An 18,066-nucleotide genomic window follows, 5' to 3' on the forward strand; every position below is an offset into this window, starting at 1 on the left:
ACCCGTCCAGCAAATAAACTCGTCCAGTCCAAGATACACGTTCGTTTCCGTAGAGACGAGATGATTCGACGGATATTGGGAGGACACACCAAACGCGTTCATGTGTTTGCCACCAGACAAAAGAAAATATTGGGGATGTGAATCTCGCGGGCGAGTTTGCCAGTCGCGGTTCACGCTCCAGTGAACCGGGACGCACAACCCAGTCACAATGCTTCGCGAGGTCCCTGGAAGTTCTGGAATGATTGGCCTTCAGCGGCTGTTGGAGCTTTGGAGCGGAGACTGGTGGTGGGGTTTCGTGCCGTTGCATAGTGGGTTGGGAAGCGCTAGTCCTGAAGAGGCAACCAAGTAAACAGTTGACGTTGAACAAAACAAAAAGACAAGAGCTGCACCCGGATCGGTTGGCAACAATGTGATGGTAGAAGTAGAATTTTCCTGTATCTGTACATGAGCTTTTGTGTTTCTTTCTCCCAGTTTTATATGGTTGTTTCGGCCTTCTGTACGGGTTGGTAGCTCACTCTTGGGAAAACGGTGATACGTTTCTTGCCTTGCTTACTAGCTTGTATTTTCTGTTACAAGAGGCGATGACAGACGGCATTGATCTTCCAATCGCGCTGCGGCGGACACGTCGAAGCACTACAGGCCCTCTCACAGGCACGACATCATCATGTACAGTTCGGATTAATATTGAAGCCTCACCCAAATCATCAAAGCAGCCATGCACCCCCTCATTGGATGTTTCCTCAACTCCCAGGAAAAAGAACCGCCGCCCTCGGAAACAGGTCAGGTTTTCCGACCCAGGCCCAATTCTGGATCAACTGCAAAATGAAGACCACCCATTGTCCACAGGACTCACGCCAATGGTCAAGAAGACCTCCCTTGCTCCAATTGCATCTTCTCGAAGGCGCCACTCTACCCCAGCAAAATCACCATCTTCATTGTCAAGAAACGGCTTGGACTTGTACACGAACCATGACAGTTACGCATCCCCCTTGAGTGGAGATGTGAAGCTTCTACCTCTACGTCAGGTTCTGGATGGCCGTGTCAAGCGGAGGCTTCGCCGCAACGGGCTCAGCGAGGAGATGAACTCTATCCATGCGGAAAAGAGGAAGAAGGAGGCCGAGGCCAAGGCAGAGCTCCAGCGTCTCAGGGATGACCTGTCAGCCAAGGATGCGGAAATAAGTCAGCTCAGAGCAGTACAGCAACAGCAGCACCAGGATACACAATGTCTAGATCTACACGTTCACGAGGAGCTTGATCCTGACCTGACCATAGATACCATGGTTGGCAATACTGAGCGCATATTCGACCTGGAAAGAGAAGTGGCTAGACTTCGGCAGCAGCTCCATGACCGAACCGAGACCACAATAGAAAACACACGCAGCTATGAATGGACGTTGGCAGCTCGAGACCCATTTGCCTTGGGCGAGTATTCGATGATGGATATTGATGACGAAGATGACGACGACCAGTTTGGTGATGCCACCATGGCAGAGCTGCAATGCAGCACCCCATCTCGGAGGGCGGGGTCCAGGAAGACTGCCAACGAGGCCGCTGCAGCGTCCTTCCCATCACCGCCGGCAACCAGTCCTCTGGCCAGGGGACTGCAGACGCCGAGCTCTCTTCGCTTCTGTTCGCTTCCCGAATCGCACATTGGCGTACAGGCCTCACTGCCCGACCCAGAAAGGCAGCAGCTGGAAGAACAACTAGCATCGCTTCAGATGGAGGTTTCAAAGCTCACTGCAGCGCTGCAGTCTTACCAATCATTAGCAGGCCGAGTATCCGACCGGATGTCGCTGGTGACCGTCAGCACCACCACCACGACCGCGCCAGAAACCATCACGGACCAATCGCCAGAGCCCGCCATCGAGGCACGGCTCGCGGACCTGCTCACCACTGTTTCCGACCGCACAGCAGCGCTCGACTCTTTATCAACCTCCATCACGGACCTCGGATTCCCCGGCTCGGATGCCGGCGAGATGTTGATCTCGATGGTCAGCGCCTTCCGCACCGCCCGCCTGGAGCTGGAATACCTCACGCCAGGCGAGATCACGCTCCCGCTCAGCTCGGCGGGCGCCGCGGTGCTCGACCTGCTGCTGACTCGGCTGCGCGATCTCGCAAAGCGCGCCCGCGAAGACGAGGCGACCATCGACGAGTACCACGCACAGGAGCTTTCCCTGCGGCAGCAGCTGTCCGCCCGGGTGGACGTCTCGGGTGAGCTGGCGGCGGAGGTCCAGAACCTGAAGGAGCAGCTGGAGGACCGCGATGCCAAGGTCGCAGAGCTACAGGTCGGCCTCGACCGGCTCAAGGGGGCAGCGGCGAGCTACACGCGCGACATTTCAGAGCTGGAAAAGTTGGCGGAGCGAGTGGAGGCCCAACGCATAGCCGCGCTCGACGAGTGCGAGCTGCTCAGGGGCGCTGCCGCAGCCAGGGACACCGAGGTGGACGAGGCGCGCAGAGCTCACGACGCCGCCGTTGCCGAGCTCGAAACAAAGCTGGCCACGCTGCTAGCCGAAGCTGGCGATTTGCGTGTCCGGCTCGCCAACGCAGAGGCGGATGCCGCTGGGGCAAAAATAAAATGTGCCAACCAGACCAAGAAGCTCAACATGGCCCACGGGAGGCAGTTGGCTCTTCGCGATGCCCGCGTGGCTGAGCTCCGCATCGAGGTCGACCGCGTCAACGGTGCCCTTCGCGCGGCGCACGATACCGTCTGCCAGCTCAGGGTCGAGAAGAGCAGGCTCGAGGGGCGCGTTGAGGATGAGAAGACTGCTGCCAAAAAGGCCGTCGATGCCATGAAGGAGGAGCTCGAGCGTGTCGTTCAGATGAGCCGCGAGTTTTTGGCCTCGACCCCCCAGAATAAAAACTTGGAAGAATCCACTTCGAGCAGATCAGCGAGGTATTCTCGCACCCCTTCAGCCCGAAAAAGCCAACAAGTTGATGGGATGCCCACAACTGTGGTTCGCTCCGGAGGCTTGTTCGATGCAGCCAAGACGCGGAGGCGGAGTAGTGTGGGCGAGGGCGACGATTCTGCTGTTGCCATCGCCCCGGAGGATGGGACTGCCAAAGGAAAGAAACGCCGCCGATATGACAGCGGTCTGGGTTTTCTCGACGAGGAGGATGTGGACTTTTGATTCTCGTTCGTTTTTTTGTCTGATGATTTGGATATGATTGTACGATCTTTGTGGGATTTCGCTCGCTGTACCCATTTCTTCTGTCGGCTTACATTCACTATGTGTCATTTTTTTATTTGTCTCTTTCCCTGTTCGGGTACATTATTCGATCGAACCGCTATTGGACGCTGCAAGATGCCTGCCTTCTTGGAGCTCTTTCTCTCTTAGACTTGTTCAAATATCATACTAGCTTCTTACATCCATCAATCATATTCTGCCAAACGGTTACACAGCTTCCCAGCCTTCCTGCAGGGCCCTCTCCCGCGTCGTCGTCACCTGTCGGTATTCTCAAGACGGGCCTTTTCCAGTCTCACCGGTAATTATCGACCAACCAGTCGAACGCGTGTTCCGCATTCTTTGTTGATTCACACCGTCAACCTCTGCGGCCCTTTTTTAGGGTGCCCTTTGAAATTTTGCTGGGGAAGGTCCCTCGGGTGGTCAACCAATTACCCGCAGTCGTGTGGTTGGTCGCTGGGATAAATCAAATCGCCCCGATGACAATTTGTTTGGTCTTCTTGACTGATCTTTTCTCTATCTGGGCGCAGCTAACAATGAGCCATATGTATACCTTCTGCGAAATCAGCCCCGCGTCAACTGGAGGGATGTCGCAACAAATGCTTCGGTAGCCTTACCTAGAATATCTGCTTATATAGTCGTTGCGGGCCGCTGGTTATTTCAATGGCATGCAAGGAGTTTTGTCTACAGATATAGTGTTCGATCATGACATACCAGCATCACCACGTCTAATATATACCCGCTTATTTTGATCTACTCACCATTAATACACCCGCGAGATGCGTTCGCAAGCCAGCTCCAGGCGCAACCAACGGCGCTTCTCAACAGAGTCGCAAGAATCGACAGACTCGATCGTCGAGCAACCCGGCCTTCCAACCCAACAAGCCCCCCAAACCGACTGCCCCACAACACCAGCAGAAGCACACCTATCCCACACGCACGACGACCCAATTCAGCCGATCCAAGACCGCTATGAGGCCGACCAGCTGGTGGGCTACTACAAATGGCAGATCAATCCCCACGATGACGACAAGGGTGACTCTCGGGGACGCAGCCGATCGACAGCAGCCCCCTGGCAGGATCAAGAAGCTATATGGTCCATGGCTGCGACGAGACGGAGGGAGCTGGAGGAGCGAAGCCGGCGGACGAAAAAGTTGTGGATCGGGTGTGCGGCCACCCTGGTTGTGGTTATAATAGTGGTCGTTGTGGTATTTGTTGTGTAAGTTGGCCACGCGGAACCCCCTGTCTGCTTTCTGCGACATGTTGCATACGATGCTGACGTTGTGCTTTTGATGGTTCTTTTGTCTAGGCTAGGGAACCAAGGGATGCTTTCGTCTTGAGGGAATTGTCTGAGTGAGCATAATGGGAAAGAAAAGATAATGTTGTATTTTAATTTGAATGTTAATGACAAGTCTCCATAGGAGATTTTCCTATTCGTACCTTGGGTATACGAACATGTACAAATCAGAGCTTAACCCTTGGCCGAGTCTTGACATGTAAATGTCGTGATTTGCCTGATAGTGTTCCGGGATAGGCGGCATCCCAGTCATTCTTTGCTGGATGATGGTACTAATTTGTGTACCTACACGTTGAACCGGAACCAGCATCCAAGGGATCTAAAAGAAGGCGATCCTTCCTGTACAAGACGCCGCACGTCGCACACGGCACTTTATATATGACATCGTGAGGGTGATTAGCCGGTGTCTTTACCGGCAGCAATGCATGGGCTACTTCCAGTTGCGTATACTGCACCCGGTGCTGGCAAAAAAAAAAAAGAGTGTTTATCTTGGTTTATATACTGGTGGTTAGCTCAGTTGAGCCACTTCAGACCACCAGAGCGTCTGCTGGAACAAATTAAACACTGAAATCTTTGCTTTTGGTCTGCACCGTTTTCACATGTTGCCTTGACTACTTCATGTACAGCAAAATCCCAGGGCATAATTGATCGGCAAATTCTCCGCCGGGGATATTTATAGCGGGTAAGTATGTCACCAGTCTTGGCGCAGTATTTCCGACGCCTTGGCTTCGCTGGGCAATTTATTCCATCCTTCCGATCGTGACCGGCCTCTTGACTTTTCTGCATTTTTTTGCATACAAGATAAAAAGAGCGGGATCCTGGCTAGACATGACTGTAGACGGTCTGTTTTCCAGTGCCCGTCTTGCATGCAGCGCAAGTCCATGAATAACCAACCTCTCGCACAAAACCCCCAACAAAAACATGGCACAAGGACGCAAAAGGACCCATCAGATTCCACCCGTGTGGTTCCTGTCCCTTCTCCCAGCGGCTCTGGGCCTGCCAAGACTCACCAGCGAATGCCCCGCCGGCTTCAAAGGAAGGTTGGACTCGCCAGGCTACACGCAGTGCGCCGTCCCGACCGACGACGCTTCGGGCCCGCACCCGTCGCAGTGGGCGCCCTGGACTCACAAGCCCCTCTGCGTCGAGGGCGCGGCGCCCAAGACCCAGCCGTCTGGCGGCAGCGACGACGGCCCCAGCGGAACGACGGCTCCTCCTCCCAGGACCAAGTTCTGCGTCTACACCAACGCGCACGCCGGCGACGGCGGCATGAGCATCATCACCACGCCCGAGCACGCCGCGAGCAGCCTGCACCTGCTGGAGGACCCGAGCCTGCATCTCCCCAGCAGCCGCAGCAGCAGCAGCAGCAGTAGGCTGCACAATGCCAGCACCACCCCGGCGTACAAAGTCGTTGACGTGCCCGGCAAAGGCAAGGGCGTGCTCGCCACGCGGCGGATCCGGCGCTTCGAGCCCTTCATGCTAGAGCGGGCCGCCCTTGCGACCGACAACTTGTTCGCCAGCCTGGTGGAGCGGCACGCGGGATACCGCCTACTGCGCGAGGCCGTGGGCCGACTGGCCGACCCGGACAGGGTGCTGTCGCTGGCCAGGAGCAGCCCGCACGCGGGGGATGCGGTCGAGAATGTTTTGAGGACGAATTCGTTTGCGGGCGAGCTGGATGGCGCGCCGCATATGGTCTTGTTTCCTTTGATTGCTGTGAGGTTTTTGTCCTTCTTCCTTCTCTTTTTCTTTTTTTTTCTTTTTTTTTCTCAAGAAAAAGAAGAGTGACTTGGCTTTGACGAATTCGACTGTCGTCCTGTTCCGAAAGGCCATGCTGACAGTGTACAAAATTCTCTAGCGGATGAACCATGCCTGCAAGCCAAAGTACGTGTGTCCGACTTGAATAGATGTCTCTGCTCGTCCACTAACATTTTCGCAGTGCCTTTACCCGATTTTCTCGACGGAGCATGGTTGCCGTTGCCGTAGCAGCTCAAGACATCGAGGCTGGGGAGGAGATCAACATCAGCTGCAAGTCTAACCTGATTCCCTAATCATTCGAGTCGCACAAAAAAGAAGAAAAATACCCGCTCTTCTCAAGCCACGCACCACTAAAACTTTCTCATACTCGCCAGACGCCGCTCTCGGGATGGAGTTCCAACAACGCCAGACCCAGCTCCAAAACACATGGGGGTTCAAGTGCACATGCGCAGCCTGCACCGCCCCCGAGTCCTCCCGGGCAGTGTCGGACCAGCGCCGCAGGGACATCAAAGCCAAGCGCCAAGAGCTGGTCGATTCAATCGACAATGCAGACGCACCAGTCGCCGTCCGCCTCTCCCTGGAGATCCTCGATCTACTCGCGAGCGAGCATCTCCCCTCGCTGTTCGCAGAGCAGTATGAAATCTTGGCGAGGATATTTCACATGATACGATACAAGGACAAGGCGATCAAGTATGCCGAGATGGCTTTGAAGGTCCTGGACATCTATGGTGCTTTGGATGAGGACGATGAGCACAAGGGTATTGAAGCCCTGATGGCGAGTTTCGACGAGCCCAGCCTTCCGGCCATGGGGGAGAGACCAAAATGAAGAAAGGGGATATGAGCGGAAATTGGGTTATGAACAAAATGATCGCCATGAATAATAATATCCTCGGTAACCATGGTCGTTTGCCGGGCCTTCTTGCCTTTCCCCGACATCCGTTGGCTGCATTGACCACCCATCCCACTCGCAATATTGCTTCTGGGATCCCGTGGATACCGCCTGCAGAAGCAGATCGTGCAAGATTGTTGCTTTTTCTGATAAGCCCCCTACTCTGGCTTTGCATCTGCCGCAGACGAAGAGCCGACCTCTTCCTTTGCGTCCTTGCCTTCCACTGTTTTCTCAGACGCTTCTGCCCCCTTGGAAGAAGTAGCCTCAGCCTGTTCCTTGGACGCTGTAGCCTCAGCTGTTGCCTTGGGTGGCGCAGCCTCACTCTCAGTCTCGACAGGGGCAGGGGCCGGCGCAGCGCTCGACGCAGGAGCAGGAGCAGGAGCAGGGGCAGGCGCTGGGGCTGCTGTCGGGGTCGCTATAGGCACGGGTTCTGGTGACCATGCAGGCGCACTCGGCCGAAAGGGTTTTCGTCCATACACGACGTATCTGTAGGGATACTTCGGTTAGCGACAGACTCTTTTCCGCAGTCAGCAGAGTCTCGGGGCTGGCAATGTATCAACTCACATGGGCCAATAAGCATGGATACGCGGGTCCCTGAGCTCCTTCCTGGTCTTTGCCACCAGCACAGTGACCTCATCCTTGCTCCATCCCAACGCCCTGGTAAGAGGGACCATGGTGGAAGGCTCAAGGGCGGCGTCCATGTTCATCAGACTCCAAGTTCCGAGCTCCTTGTAAAAGGGGTCACGGGGCCATTGGTTGGTGGGCCACTTGTACACCGTCTCGACCACATCCTCGAAGCCCACGTCCTCCATGAGCTTCTTCCACTCCTGCGCCGCCGCGACCGGGCGGCCGAAAGCCTTCATGCCATCCATAACTAGGTTGCACCATTTCCAAAAGTCCGAATCGGTCTTGAGGGTACCGTCGTCGCAGCCAAGGGGCAAAGCCATGTCCTGGGCCTCAAAGTAGCCACCGGGTTCAAGTTGACTGCCAAAAGCCCAGAGAGTGCGTCAGAAACAAAAGAAGAAGAAAAAAGAAAATCAGGGAGAAGTGTTTTTTGTGACCGGTCTTGACATACTCAAAAACCTTTTCGACTACGCTTCGGTTTTCACTAAAGCTGCCAGTCATCATCCGGGCGAAAATAAAGTCGAACTTGGTTGACCAAGTCCATTCTTTTTCGAGGTCATCGATCTGAAAATCAAGAAATACTCAGTTGGCATCCCTCGATTTGATATCTCAAGAGAGACATTCTAGAACTAGGAACCAAAGGTACCAACCTCGAATGTACAGTTTGGAGGTGCACTGGGAATTTGTTAGCATGTCTCGACAGCACATTGAACCTCAAGGACGAGTCATTCAACTTACAACTCCGGCTGAACCGGACTGAGATCCACACCGATGACATGCGCCTCGGGATGGGCATCGGCTACGGCTGATGGTTAGTATTGATATGCTTAAATATTTACCGGGGCTAATATATAAACTTACCATATTCTATGGCCCATATGCCTGTCCCGGTCCCCAGGTCGAGCACTGATGTGGCAGTCTCGTTCTTGGGGCAAAGGCAGTGTCTGCCATTCAAGGTTTTGATCATTACATAGTGTTGCAGATCTGTGGTGTTTTGCCCTGTTAGTCTTGTTCCCTTGAATCCTGAGCTGAAGCTGATCATGTTGAATTGACTAACCAAGTCTTTGAACTTCTTCCTGTTCCGGGAATAAACAGTCTTGGTGAGTACTAATCTAATTCGGCTAGAATAGTTCAAGAATGCCGATACCCGGCTGGCGTATACATGCACTCACATGGTCGTTGGGCAAAAAATATTCTAATGCACACAACAGCCAGTCAGTAAGGATCCTTGTACCAGTTATAATTTGCCCTTTTTTGGTGTCAGAGGCCATCAACATACTCCCCGCACTCATCGCATGGTAAGTGCGACCATTTTCTTGCTGGAAAGCAAAGATGCTCGATCTGACAGACGTGAGAGACTCCTCGAAAGGCTAGTACCAGTACGTGTTAGTTGGGCACTCCAAGACTTTAGCGCTTGGCATTTTTACTTGTGCGAAATGATTCAGTTCAGCCCTTGGGGGCTTTTAGCCCATAACCTTCCCCCACCCCCCTTTTTTGATCAGGAACCGGAGAAGATTGACACCTGCGGCGATTCATGAAGTGGACAAGGGGGGGGGGGGGGGGGGAAACCCGGCAAACGACATAATGATTTGAGCAACTCACAACGTCAATGGCAGAATCGCCGTCGGTATCATCTTGAAAATCGGGAACCTGCCGTTAATTGCGGCCGGATGGCAAACTCGAGTTAGCAAGGGAGCCACCACCACCACCATGGTCACTTGAACACCACAACATGCTGACGTGCTGAGATCAGCAAAGAAAAGCAGGGCCTCTCCGCCATGCATCAGCACCCCCGACCGTTACATCGCCTGAGATAAGTGCCTCTTACAATTTCCGCCATGACTGGAAGGGAAAATAAACACCTTCACCTTAGGGGGAGAGGGTGTGGATGGCGGGGTCTTGGTGAACGGGTTGTTTGTTGATTTGACACAAAATTGTTTCCTTTTCTTTTCTTTTCTTTTTGTCGGGCAACCGCAGAAACAGGAAGGAAAAAAAAAGCCAAAAGGAAAAAGGGAAGAGTTAAGAGGGTGCTTGCAGCTAAGGAGAAAAAAAAAGGAATCGTAAAGGACAAGTTTGTTAGGTGGCTTGGAAAGGTGCAGCGAATGCATATATTCATCCCGTCAGTTAAAAGCCACCGGACGCCAAGATTAGGTCTAGAACTAGTCTCTTCTGACGTCTTTCCAGGCTTGTGCGGCTGGGGATGTCAAGCCATCAAATCAGAAAGAGGCTAAGATCTACCTAGCTCGAAAGCGGACAGCTGCAGTTTCCTAGAATGGGCGGTTACAGGAACAACAGAGGGGAAAACCGCCGCGTAAGGATTTCTCCGTACCATACTCCAAGGCAACGAGAGAGAGGGACGGAGCTGGAAAGCATAGTACCCATGGAAGGTATCATGTCATTGGTTGCTAGTGCTCATCTTATAGTACATTAGTCGTTGTGCTCCGAGGTGCTTGGGTGGAGTGCGTGCGTCTTGTTGGTTCTCAAGCCGCGGTCATGGCCACAAAATCCCCTCAAAATCCACATCTTGGACAAAGCAACAGATGACTTGCCTAATACGGCAAATTTGGCAAGTTAAGTTTGTTCGACTTTTGTTCAAATAATCTAGGTAGGTAAGGTAGGTACTATGTAAAATGCCCCTTCCCCCACATCTCCAATCACCTTTGGCATGTCAGCAAACCGGTCGACATCATCATGCTGTACGCTGCGACGGCAAGTCCGGCAGATGAATTGCAAGCAAAAGGCACAGCAAACATGAAATACAATAAATCACCGACGATTGGGTCTTGGCGATTGTCAGCGAAAAAAAAAAAAAAAAAAAAAGCGAATAAGGATATCTTACCGACCTAAACTTCCCTGCTCGATCCTTTGATATATCTGCAGCTGTTGCTAATAGACCGTGCAGTAGTGCGCCACCTTGCAGCTTTCGCGAATGGAGATTTGCAATCGCGACTGGCTGCTGACCCGGTTCGTGCATGCAAACGATTTTTCTACTTTTCTTGTATGGAGTACTGTGATTGAACGGGGAGGGTCCATTTGTTGGCCGCTACTCCTTTGCGAGGTCTTTACCTATTTCGCTCTGTTTAATCACTCTTGGTAGATTGCCATGGCCTTTTTATCCCACCCATATCGACGGGTACGCAAAATGGTTCAAATCTCTGCCCACCAACCCAGAAACCAGGATAAGGATAACAGAATATGGAGATAGGTGACCACACATGTGGCCCTGCGTCTCCAGAAAAAAAGAAAAGCTAGTGCGCTATGTTTAACGCCAAGGTCGCGTGGCCAAAGCTGGTAGGTATCTTTATGGTACTTCGTACTTCGCTTGGCGCATCCCCTGATCTTGGTAATCGACTCCACAATCTCGGGCGAAACTCCGCTCGAGTTATACGCTTGACCTTGTGAGACTTTTTCTTTCTTTTTAATCCTTCATACGCTGTTGCTGAACAGAGCCATGCAAGGTGAATACCACCTCTGACCCCCCCTTTTCGCTCCCTCGCTTACCACGACATTCGTATCCTCGTTTTGACATGAATTGATAACGCCGAACGGCAAATATCCGATGCAGAGTCTTTTTTTTTTATTACTCCGGTCAAAAGCCGCACGGTAAGCGAGTGGCATGCAAAGACGCCAAGGTATGTTGTGAACATTGTACAAAGTACTCTCTCTAGTCTAGGTATATCATTGGAAAACCCTGACATTCGTCACCCCCCACTCACCCTTGTTACTTTAGCTTGACGATCCCAACTATTTATTGCCCGCTAGTTTAGTGCCCTTGCTGAGAACACCAGGGGTGGCAGACCACCAGGGACACCTTTTGGGTGATGGAAAAAAAGGAACCATAACGACTCAGGTTAGTAGCCAGCGAAAGCAAATGTGGGCTCGTCAAAAGATCAGCGGGGATCGCGGAAGGGAGCTGGAGTTTGAGTTCGCATAATTCCAAGCTAGTTCCCTGTTCGGACGCTGTCACTTTTGGTCCTCCTCAAAATGTTTTGGTCGCAATCTGGATAAGACTGCATTCCTTTGTCACAAACTCCCTGTGTCTTTGCCACATGATCTCGACCGACGGGAGGCTCTTTGTCACTTCTGTTGAGCTGCATATCGTATAAGAAACCGCCGTTTGGCCCCCTTTTGTCCCGACGCCTGCATGATCGTGCGTCTGTCCGCTTCCGACCAGGAGCATTAGTTCTTTACGACAAGGCTCTACTATTGGTACGCTAGAAACATAATACCACGTGCGCGATACGATCCGGCGCGCACTTGCAAATCCAGCCAGTTTGGAACCCCATCAAGCTCGTCCAACCCGAGCTATAGTTGACGGAATACTTGCAACAACATCAGGGGTTCAAGTTCAGGCGTAGCTTTCTTCTGGCGCACTCGGGCACATCGTGCCACACGATGCTCAATATGAGCTTCTCGGCCGGCAGCAGTAGCAGTTGCGCCATGCTGGCTACGGCGGCCATTTGGGGCATCTCTGCCGTGGTGGCATATGCCGTATTTGCGCGCTTCCGAGACTGGCGACGCCTGAAGCACATTGATGGACCCTCCCTGGCCGGCTGGACCGATTACTGGATGATAAGGAGCCAACTCAGCGGCCGGATGAACCTAGACCTAGCCGACGTTGTTCGTGAATACGGTGTGTACCAATATCTTGTATCTATCCATGCCCCAGTTTCACATTGCACAATCGATAGCCACATTCTTGGCTCAGTCTCACAAATATTAGAGACAATACCTCGGGCGAGGTGTCTCAAAAACGTCATCTCAACTTTACAATAATACGAAAGATGATATTTTCTTTGCGGAGATCGATGATTGGCCTGGATTGAACATTTGGAACTACAAAATGTTGAGCATCTCGTGACTGATTATTGTTCGTCCTCTTCCCAGGACCTGTCGCGAGGATCGGCACCAACACTATTGTTTGTGCAGACGTCAAAGAATTACGCAAAATCTGGGCAGTGCGCTCAACTTGGAAACGCCCTCGGTGGTATCTGGGACTCCGGATCGACCCGTACAGCGACAATGTCTTCTCCCTCATGGACGACAAGGTTCACGAGACACTCCGCTCCAAGTTGATGCCCGGATATGGCGGCAAAGACGTCGATGGGGTGCATGAGATCATCGACGAGCAGATTTCGCTTTTCGTGCGGCTGCTCGAAGACAAGTATCTGTCGGTTGACGGCAAAGATAGCGAGGGCAAGTCTTTCCTGCCGGTCGACTTGGCCAGGAAAGTTCAGTTCTTGACGTTGGACATCATCTCTTCCCTGGCCTTTGGCGAGTCCTTTGGCAACCTCGTTGCAGACGACGATGCACTTGGCTACATCTCAACAACGGAAAAATCGATGCCCATGCTCATGTTTGTGACACTGGTGCCGTGGCTCACGGCAGTCTGGCAATCCCCGCGACTCCGATGGGCCTTCCCAGATGCTCGCAAGATGGTGGGCATCGGCGACGTCATGGCTATCGCCCGCAGGGTCGTCGGTGAGCGCTACGGTGAAAAGCCCGAGGTCGTCAAGCGGGACATGCTCGGCTCGTTCGTGGCTCACGGCCTGACCAAAGGGGAAGCGGAGAGCGAGACGATGGTGCAGATTGTTGCTGGGTCCGACACCTCTGCCACTGCGATCCGGTCGACGCTCCTCTTCATCATCACCAATCCTGCCGTGTATTCCCGACTCCAAGCTGAGATCGATGCCGCTGCAGCGGAGGGACGAATCTCGTCACCCATCACGGACGCAGAGGCGAGGGCGCTCCCATACCTGCAGGCAGTCATCCGTGAGGGGCTCCGGATGTACCCTCCTGCCACTGGTCTTCTTCCCAAGGTGTCGAGCAAGGACGAGATCCTGTGCGGCAAGCACATCCCGGCAGGCACTGATGTCGGCTGGGCAGTGTGGCCTGTCATGCGAGACAGGGGCGTGTTCGGAGACGATGCCGACCTGTTCCGTCCAGAGCGGTGGGTAGAGGCTGCACCCGAGCAGTGGCGCGTCATGGATCAGACTGTCATGATGGACTTTGCGACGGGGAGCAGATGGGAATGTCTGGGCAAGACGATTGCCATGATTGAGTTGAACAAAGCTTATGTCGAGGTGAGCAAACGATTGGACGGGCCAAGACGAATTTTTAGTTGTTCTCCAAAGTTCAGATTGCTAACTACCTACCTATTATGTGATTCAATTTCCTAGCTCCTTCGGCGATTTGACATAACACTGCTCGACCCGTCCAACCCCTGGCATTCGTTCAACGCAGCATTCTTTATCCAAAAGAACATGAATGTCAAAATCTCGCGAAGAAAGACGCCGGTGTGAAGGAAAGCCTCGAGAAAACGGAGGCTCGTAGCATCGCCTGGGCTACCTTGGTCACGTTTCTCTATTATTCCGAAATTGGCTTGTTGTACGATACATGGAACTTCGTTGAAGTTATTACTGGCGTGCCTGCAAACCTACCTAATTTTAGCAATTGGTCTGACCACTGTTAGCACCAATAGAGAGCTTTGTTTACTCACATTACTCAGATATTAAATATCAAACAAAGCGTGGAAAATTATCAACAAAACACATGATTCAACTTATTGACGATGCTCTCAGGTCTGCCCAGCTTTGATTGACTGTTTGTCCAAGTGGGAGTCCAGTTTAATCTCCGCGTATTTCTCCTTCAAATGAAGAGGTATCCCCCTGAACATTGACGAGAAAGCATGTAAAGTCTCACACAGACCTCAAGGACTAGGCGCCTTCCACAAGGCTTCTGAAAAAGTCACCAGAACAAAAACGAACAGTCTAATCCGCCTAGCTTCTGTCCCGGTGCTGCCTTCCGTCTTTTCTGAGGACGGCAACCAAGCTAAAATCCTTCTACACAATCAAGCACCATTCTGGCAACCACGACGAGACAATACCTGAGCACGAACTCGAAACGAAAACAAAATAACAACAAACAAAACCACAGAGCTCCCATACCCAGGAAAATGCAATCGAATTCAAGCGCATAATGAAGCATCTCAAATAACCCCCAACAATGTTTTTGTTTTTGAAACCCAATAGCTACTGCCAGTATCCTCGTTGTTTGACCTGATAAAAGAAGTTCCAATCGCATCAATCAAGACACCATATCCCCACCTCACATTGGCCTCACCATGACCTCACTTCTCCGCCGCGTCCGGAGCATCACCGCTGGGCGACACCGCTTTCAACCCTGCCCAATCTGCGGCTGGAACGGCGATATCGACTACATACTGCAGAAGCCGCCAGACCTACCGGGCCATGTGGGCCACCCAAGCGGTGCTGAGACGGGCTGGTCGCCGCCAGGAGTTACGGGCTGCGTGTCGTGTGAGGTCCGCTCCAAGTTGGCCACGTTCACCGTTCGCGGTGACCTGCTAGGGCTCGTCAAGGTGACGAATCCGCTCCCTGGAAAGTTCGAGGTGCACGTGCCCGGGGAAGATGTCCTCGAGTTTTCCTTGTTTGCGCCAGGCCACAACGAGAACGAGCTGAGGAGACCGCTGCTGGAGGGTGACACAAGTTCAAATACGACGCTGGCATTTATCAGAAGACAGCTCGAGGCGTGCTTGGAAGGCCACGAGAGGTGCCACCGCCCTAACCCATCTTTCAGGCCCAGCAGACTTGTGTACGTCGGCTCGTCCGAGTCCAATTGCGACATTGCCCTGCGCACCAGAACTGGAATACCAGCCGGTGCCCGGTACGCTGCTCTGAGCTACTGCTGGGGGAACGTTGTCCCAGTGTGCCGTACCACACGGGACAGTCACGGCCAGAACATGGTGTCGATCGGTGTTAGTACAATACCAAAGACGTTCATCGACGCCTTCCAGGTGGTCAGACGACTCGGCCTGGAATACATCTGGATCGATGCCCTCTGCATCATGCAGGACGACCCTATAGATTGGGCGACTGAGGCAGGGAACATGTACGACATCTATCACAACGCCCACGTGGTTATCGCTTCATTGCATGGCAAGGATGCGAACAGCGGCCTCTTCTGCAAAACCGAGCCAACCGATAAATCGCTTCAATTTCACCTCACCGAGTTCCGACATGGCCTGCGCAGGTACGACCTCTTTGCCCGCAGGCTCGCGCGCTCCCTCGACCACGATGTCCACCAAGACGCAGACCGAACCGCGCCAATCTCCGGTCCGGAGCCACTACTAGGTCGGGCGTGGGGTCTTGCAGAGAGGTTGGTCTCGGCCAGGACGATATACTTTGGCAAGCACGAGGTTATATGGGAATGTTGCTCGAGTGCCGCCTGTCAGTGTCAAGGTACCGCCAATAGTCTCTGGGCCAGGAGGACACAGAAACAGACTTTTTACTCCGACATTGACAGGAACTCACCGTCTGCTCGTTTCGTCTGGCATCGGGTCGTGTCGCAGTATATGGCTCGCGACATAGGCCGGCACATGGACAGACTCATTGGCCTGGGAGCAGTGGCGCAATGCGTTGCCAAGGCGAAGCCAGGGCAGTCGTACTGGGCTGGTTTGTGGTCAGACTCCTTCATCGAAGACCTCATGTGGCGGCATATAAGTCAAAAGAAGATCCGCGACGTGAGTGATCATCCCGAACCGCTGAGGACGCTCAGGGGCTGGCCTAAGAGGCCGGCGCCGGACTGGTCGTGGGCATCCATCGAAGGGCACGTGGAGTGGGCAGATTTATGGACCGAGACGGCCAAGCATACTCTCGCGGACGTGGTTCAAGTGCAAGTGGATAACATCCCGGCAAATAACCCGTTCGGTATGGTAGGCTCAGGATCTTTGAAGCTCAGGGCACACTTGCTGCCTTGCACCGTCGGGCCTATGGTGAGGATGCGGGAGACACGGGTGGCAGTGCATATCGGAGTGGGCGGCAGGAGCATCGACGGCGAGGTGTGTATAGACCCGAGACCACGGGAGTGGGACCGTATCGTAGAACATGGCCATGGAGAAGCGGTGATGCTTCACAGAGTCTTTCTTGTGCCCCTTGGGACGCTGATACCTCCAGAAGAACAAGGTCGACGACTTCTCACCGCACTGCTGGTCCGACGGGAGAAAGAGGATGGTCGAGACTCGGGCGTGTACAAGAGGATTGGCTTCGTAGGACTGTACGATGCCTCACGTGTAGAGTCACTGATTAGGAGGCCAGGGGCTCGGCGCGAGATCACCTTGCTATGATGGCTGAGTGGTAATGAGGCAGGATGAGCTTGTCCTGTTTCTCAGCTGCAGCCAGCCAAGCTATCATTGGGACGCGGGTCTCGATCGATGACTCAGACTGAGTGATGGATTCCGAGCACCACTTGGTCTAGTCTTGGATCCAATCTCCGAGTATATCATCAGCCCTAGGAATAACTCCCTGGCGCAGAAGACTTGCGAACGACCTTTTCCAGCATTCAGAGGCTACCTCTGCAGAAACACACAAACGACGCAATGGAAAAGAACTCAGCGAACAACATCAAATACCTGCCTACCGTTGAGGCCTATAATCAATGGGCCAAAATCTACGACACAGATGGGAACTTTCTGCAAGCCATCGACGACATTGAAATGACGCGATTGTTGCCTCATCTAGTCTCGTCAATAAACGAGGTAAACAAGTCTAAGCCTTGGCGACTCGTTGACCTGGGATGCGGCACTGGCCGCAACACCGCCCTCTTGCTTGGTCTCGAAGACGTTCAGGTTGTCGCACTTGACGCCAGCCCCGGAATGCTTGAAATCGCCAAAGTACGTCTCGAGAAACTCCACGGGAGTAACGCTACGGACCAAAAGAAGCTGGCAACTCTTACCCTCAAGGTGTTCGACCTCATCAACTCGCCTACAACCCCCGAAGAGGCCGACAATGCAGATGGGATCATCAGCACGCTGGTGGTCGAGCACATACCATTGCCGGACTTCTTCCGCCACGTTTCACAGATGCTCAAGCCGGGCGGCGTGCTGCTTCTCACCAACATGCACTCCGACATGGGTGCCATCAGCCAAGCGGGGTTCGTGGACGAGACGACTGGGGAAAAAGTCAGGCCAACGAGCTATGCGCACACGATGGAGAGCGTTCTGGACGAGGCAGCCAAATGGGGACTTGAACCGATCGGAGGACCTGACTGCTTGCAGGAGCGAATAGTCACAGAGGAAATGGTCAAGGGATTAGGTCCGCGCAGTCGGAAATGGGTTGGAGTCAAATGTTGGTTTGGGGGGATTTTTACCAAAGTCCTGACATGAACGACTTGAGTGATGACATAATCTGCCATAGCTCGGGGACTATGGTGGATCTCAATCGCGGTCGCGTCATACTACGTTTGAACTCAATGGGAGAAAAAAAAAATCCCAAATAGCTTCGAAGCTTCCCTTACCAAAGCTTATC

The 18,066-nt window shown here is 53.1% G+C and overlaps 8 protein-coding genes across 8 annotated transcripts; 7 read left to right on the forward strand and 1 right to left on the reverse strand.

Moving 5' to 3' along the window:
* Positions 1-414: 414 nt before the first annotated feature.
* On the forward strand, positions 415-3,400 carry MGG_03396 (uncharacterized protein). The gene has a single exon (XM_003716498.1). It carries the CDS (start codon positions 582-584, stop codon positions 3,126-3,128), a length of 2,547 nt encoding a protein of 848 aa, XP_003716546.1. The 5' UTR covers positions 415-581; the 3' UTR covers positions 3,129-3,400.
* Positions 3,401-3,824: 424 nt separating this feature from the next.
* MGG_03395 (uncharacterized protein) lies at positions 3,825-4,728 on the forward strand. Its single transcript, XM_003716499.1, has 2 exons — positions 3,825-4,401; positions 4,492-4,728. The coding sequence occupies exons 1-2, from the start codon at positions 3,962-3,964 to the stop codon at positions 4,520-4,522; spliced, it is 471 nt and encodes a 156-aa protein (XP_003716547.1). The 5' UTR covers positions 3,825-3,961; the 3' UTR covers positions 4,523-4,728.
* A 672-nt stretch (positions 4,729-5,400) lies between these two features.
* MGG_03394 (uncharacterized protein) lies at positions 5,401-7,184 on the forward strand (the record flags this gene model as incomplete). The annotated part of the gene is made up of 3 exons (XM_003716500.1): positions 5,401-6,189; positions 6,332-6,361; positions 6,572-7,184. 3 exons carry the CDS (start codon positions 5,401-5,403, stop codon positions 7,055-7,057), a joined length of 1,305 nt encoding a protein of 434 aa, XP_003716548.1. The 3' UTR covers positions 7,058-7,184.
* A 33-nt stretch (positions 7,185-7,217) lies between these two features.
* Positions 7,218-9,776, reverse strand: MGG_03393 (uncharacterized protein). The gene is made up of 11 exons (XM_003716501.1): positions 9,573-9,776; positions 9,347-9,394; positions 9,024-9,114; positions 8,917-8,939; positions 8,802-8,820; positions 8,606-8,728; positions 8,483-8,543; positions 8,395-8,419; positions 8,196-8,308; positions 7,685-8,104; positions 7,218-7,606 (listed from the first exon to the last, which is right to left on the reverse strand). The coding sequence occupies exons 1-11, from the start codon at positions 9,582-9,584 to the stop codon at positions 7,279-7,281; spliced, it is 1,263 nt and encodes a 420-aa protein (XP_003716549.1). The 5' UTR covers positions 9,585-9,776; the 3' UTR covers positions 7,218-7,278.
* A 1,412-nt stretch (positions 9,777-11,188) lies between these two features.
* Positions 11,189-11,868, forward strand: MGG_17100 (uncharacterized protein; the record flags this gene model as incomplete). Its single annotated transcript, XM_003716502.1, has 3 exons — positions 11,189-11,202; positions 11,310-11,376; positions 11,475-11,868. Coding segments are annotated over 3 exons (285 nt in total), but the record flags the coding sequence as incomplete, so codon positions are not given.
* Positions 11,869-12,148: 280 nt separating this feature from the next.
* MGG_03392 (uncharacterized protein) lies at positions 12,149-14,486 on the forward strand (the record flags this gene model as incomplete). Its single annotated transcript, XM_003716503.1, has 4 exons — positions 12,149-12,377; positions 12,632-13,827; positions 14,326-14,381; positions 14,441-14,486. The coding sequence occupies 4 exons, from the start codon at positions 12,149-12,151 to the stop codon at positions 14,484-14,486; spliced, it is 1,527 nt and encodes a 508-aa protein (XP_003716551.1).
* Positions 14,487-14,867: 381 nt separating this feature from the next.
* On the forward strand, positions 14,868-16,812 carry MGG_14884 (uncharacterized protein; the record flags this gene model as incomplete). Its single annotated transcript, XM_003716504.1, has 3 exons — positions 14,868-15,793; positions 16,067-16,601; positions 16,717-16,812. 3 exons carry the CDS (start codon positions 14,868-14,870, stop codon positions 16,810-16,812), a joined length of 1,557 nt encoding a protein of 518 aa, XP_003716552.1.
* Positions 16,813-16,999: 187 nt separating this feature from the next.
* Positions 17,000-18,005, forward strand: MGG_14883 (methyltransferase small domain-containing protein; the record flags this gene model as incomplete). Its single annotated transcript, XM_003716505.1, has 2 exons — positions 17,000-17,853; positions 17,956-18,005. Exons 1-2 carry the CDS (start codon positions 17,139-17,141, stop codon positions 18,003-18,005), a joined length of 765 nt encoding a protein of 254 aa, XP_003716553.1. The 5' UTR covers positions 17,000-17,138.
* Between the last annotated feature and the right edge of the window lie 61 nt (positions 18,006-18,066).

This window comes from Pyricularia oryzae, chromosome 4, assembly GCF_000002495.2.
Source record: "Pyricularia oryzae 70-15 chromosome 4, whole genome shotgun sequence".
Lineage (NCBI taxonomy): Eukaryota > Fungi > Ascomycota > Sordariomycetes > Magnaporthales > Pyriculariaceae > Pyricularia > Pyricularia oryzae.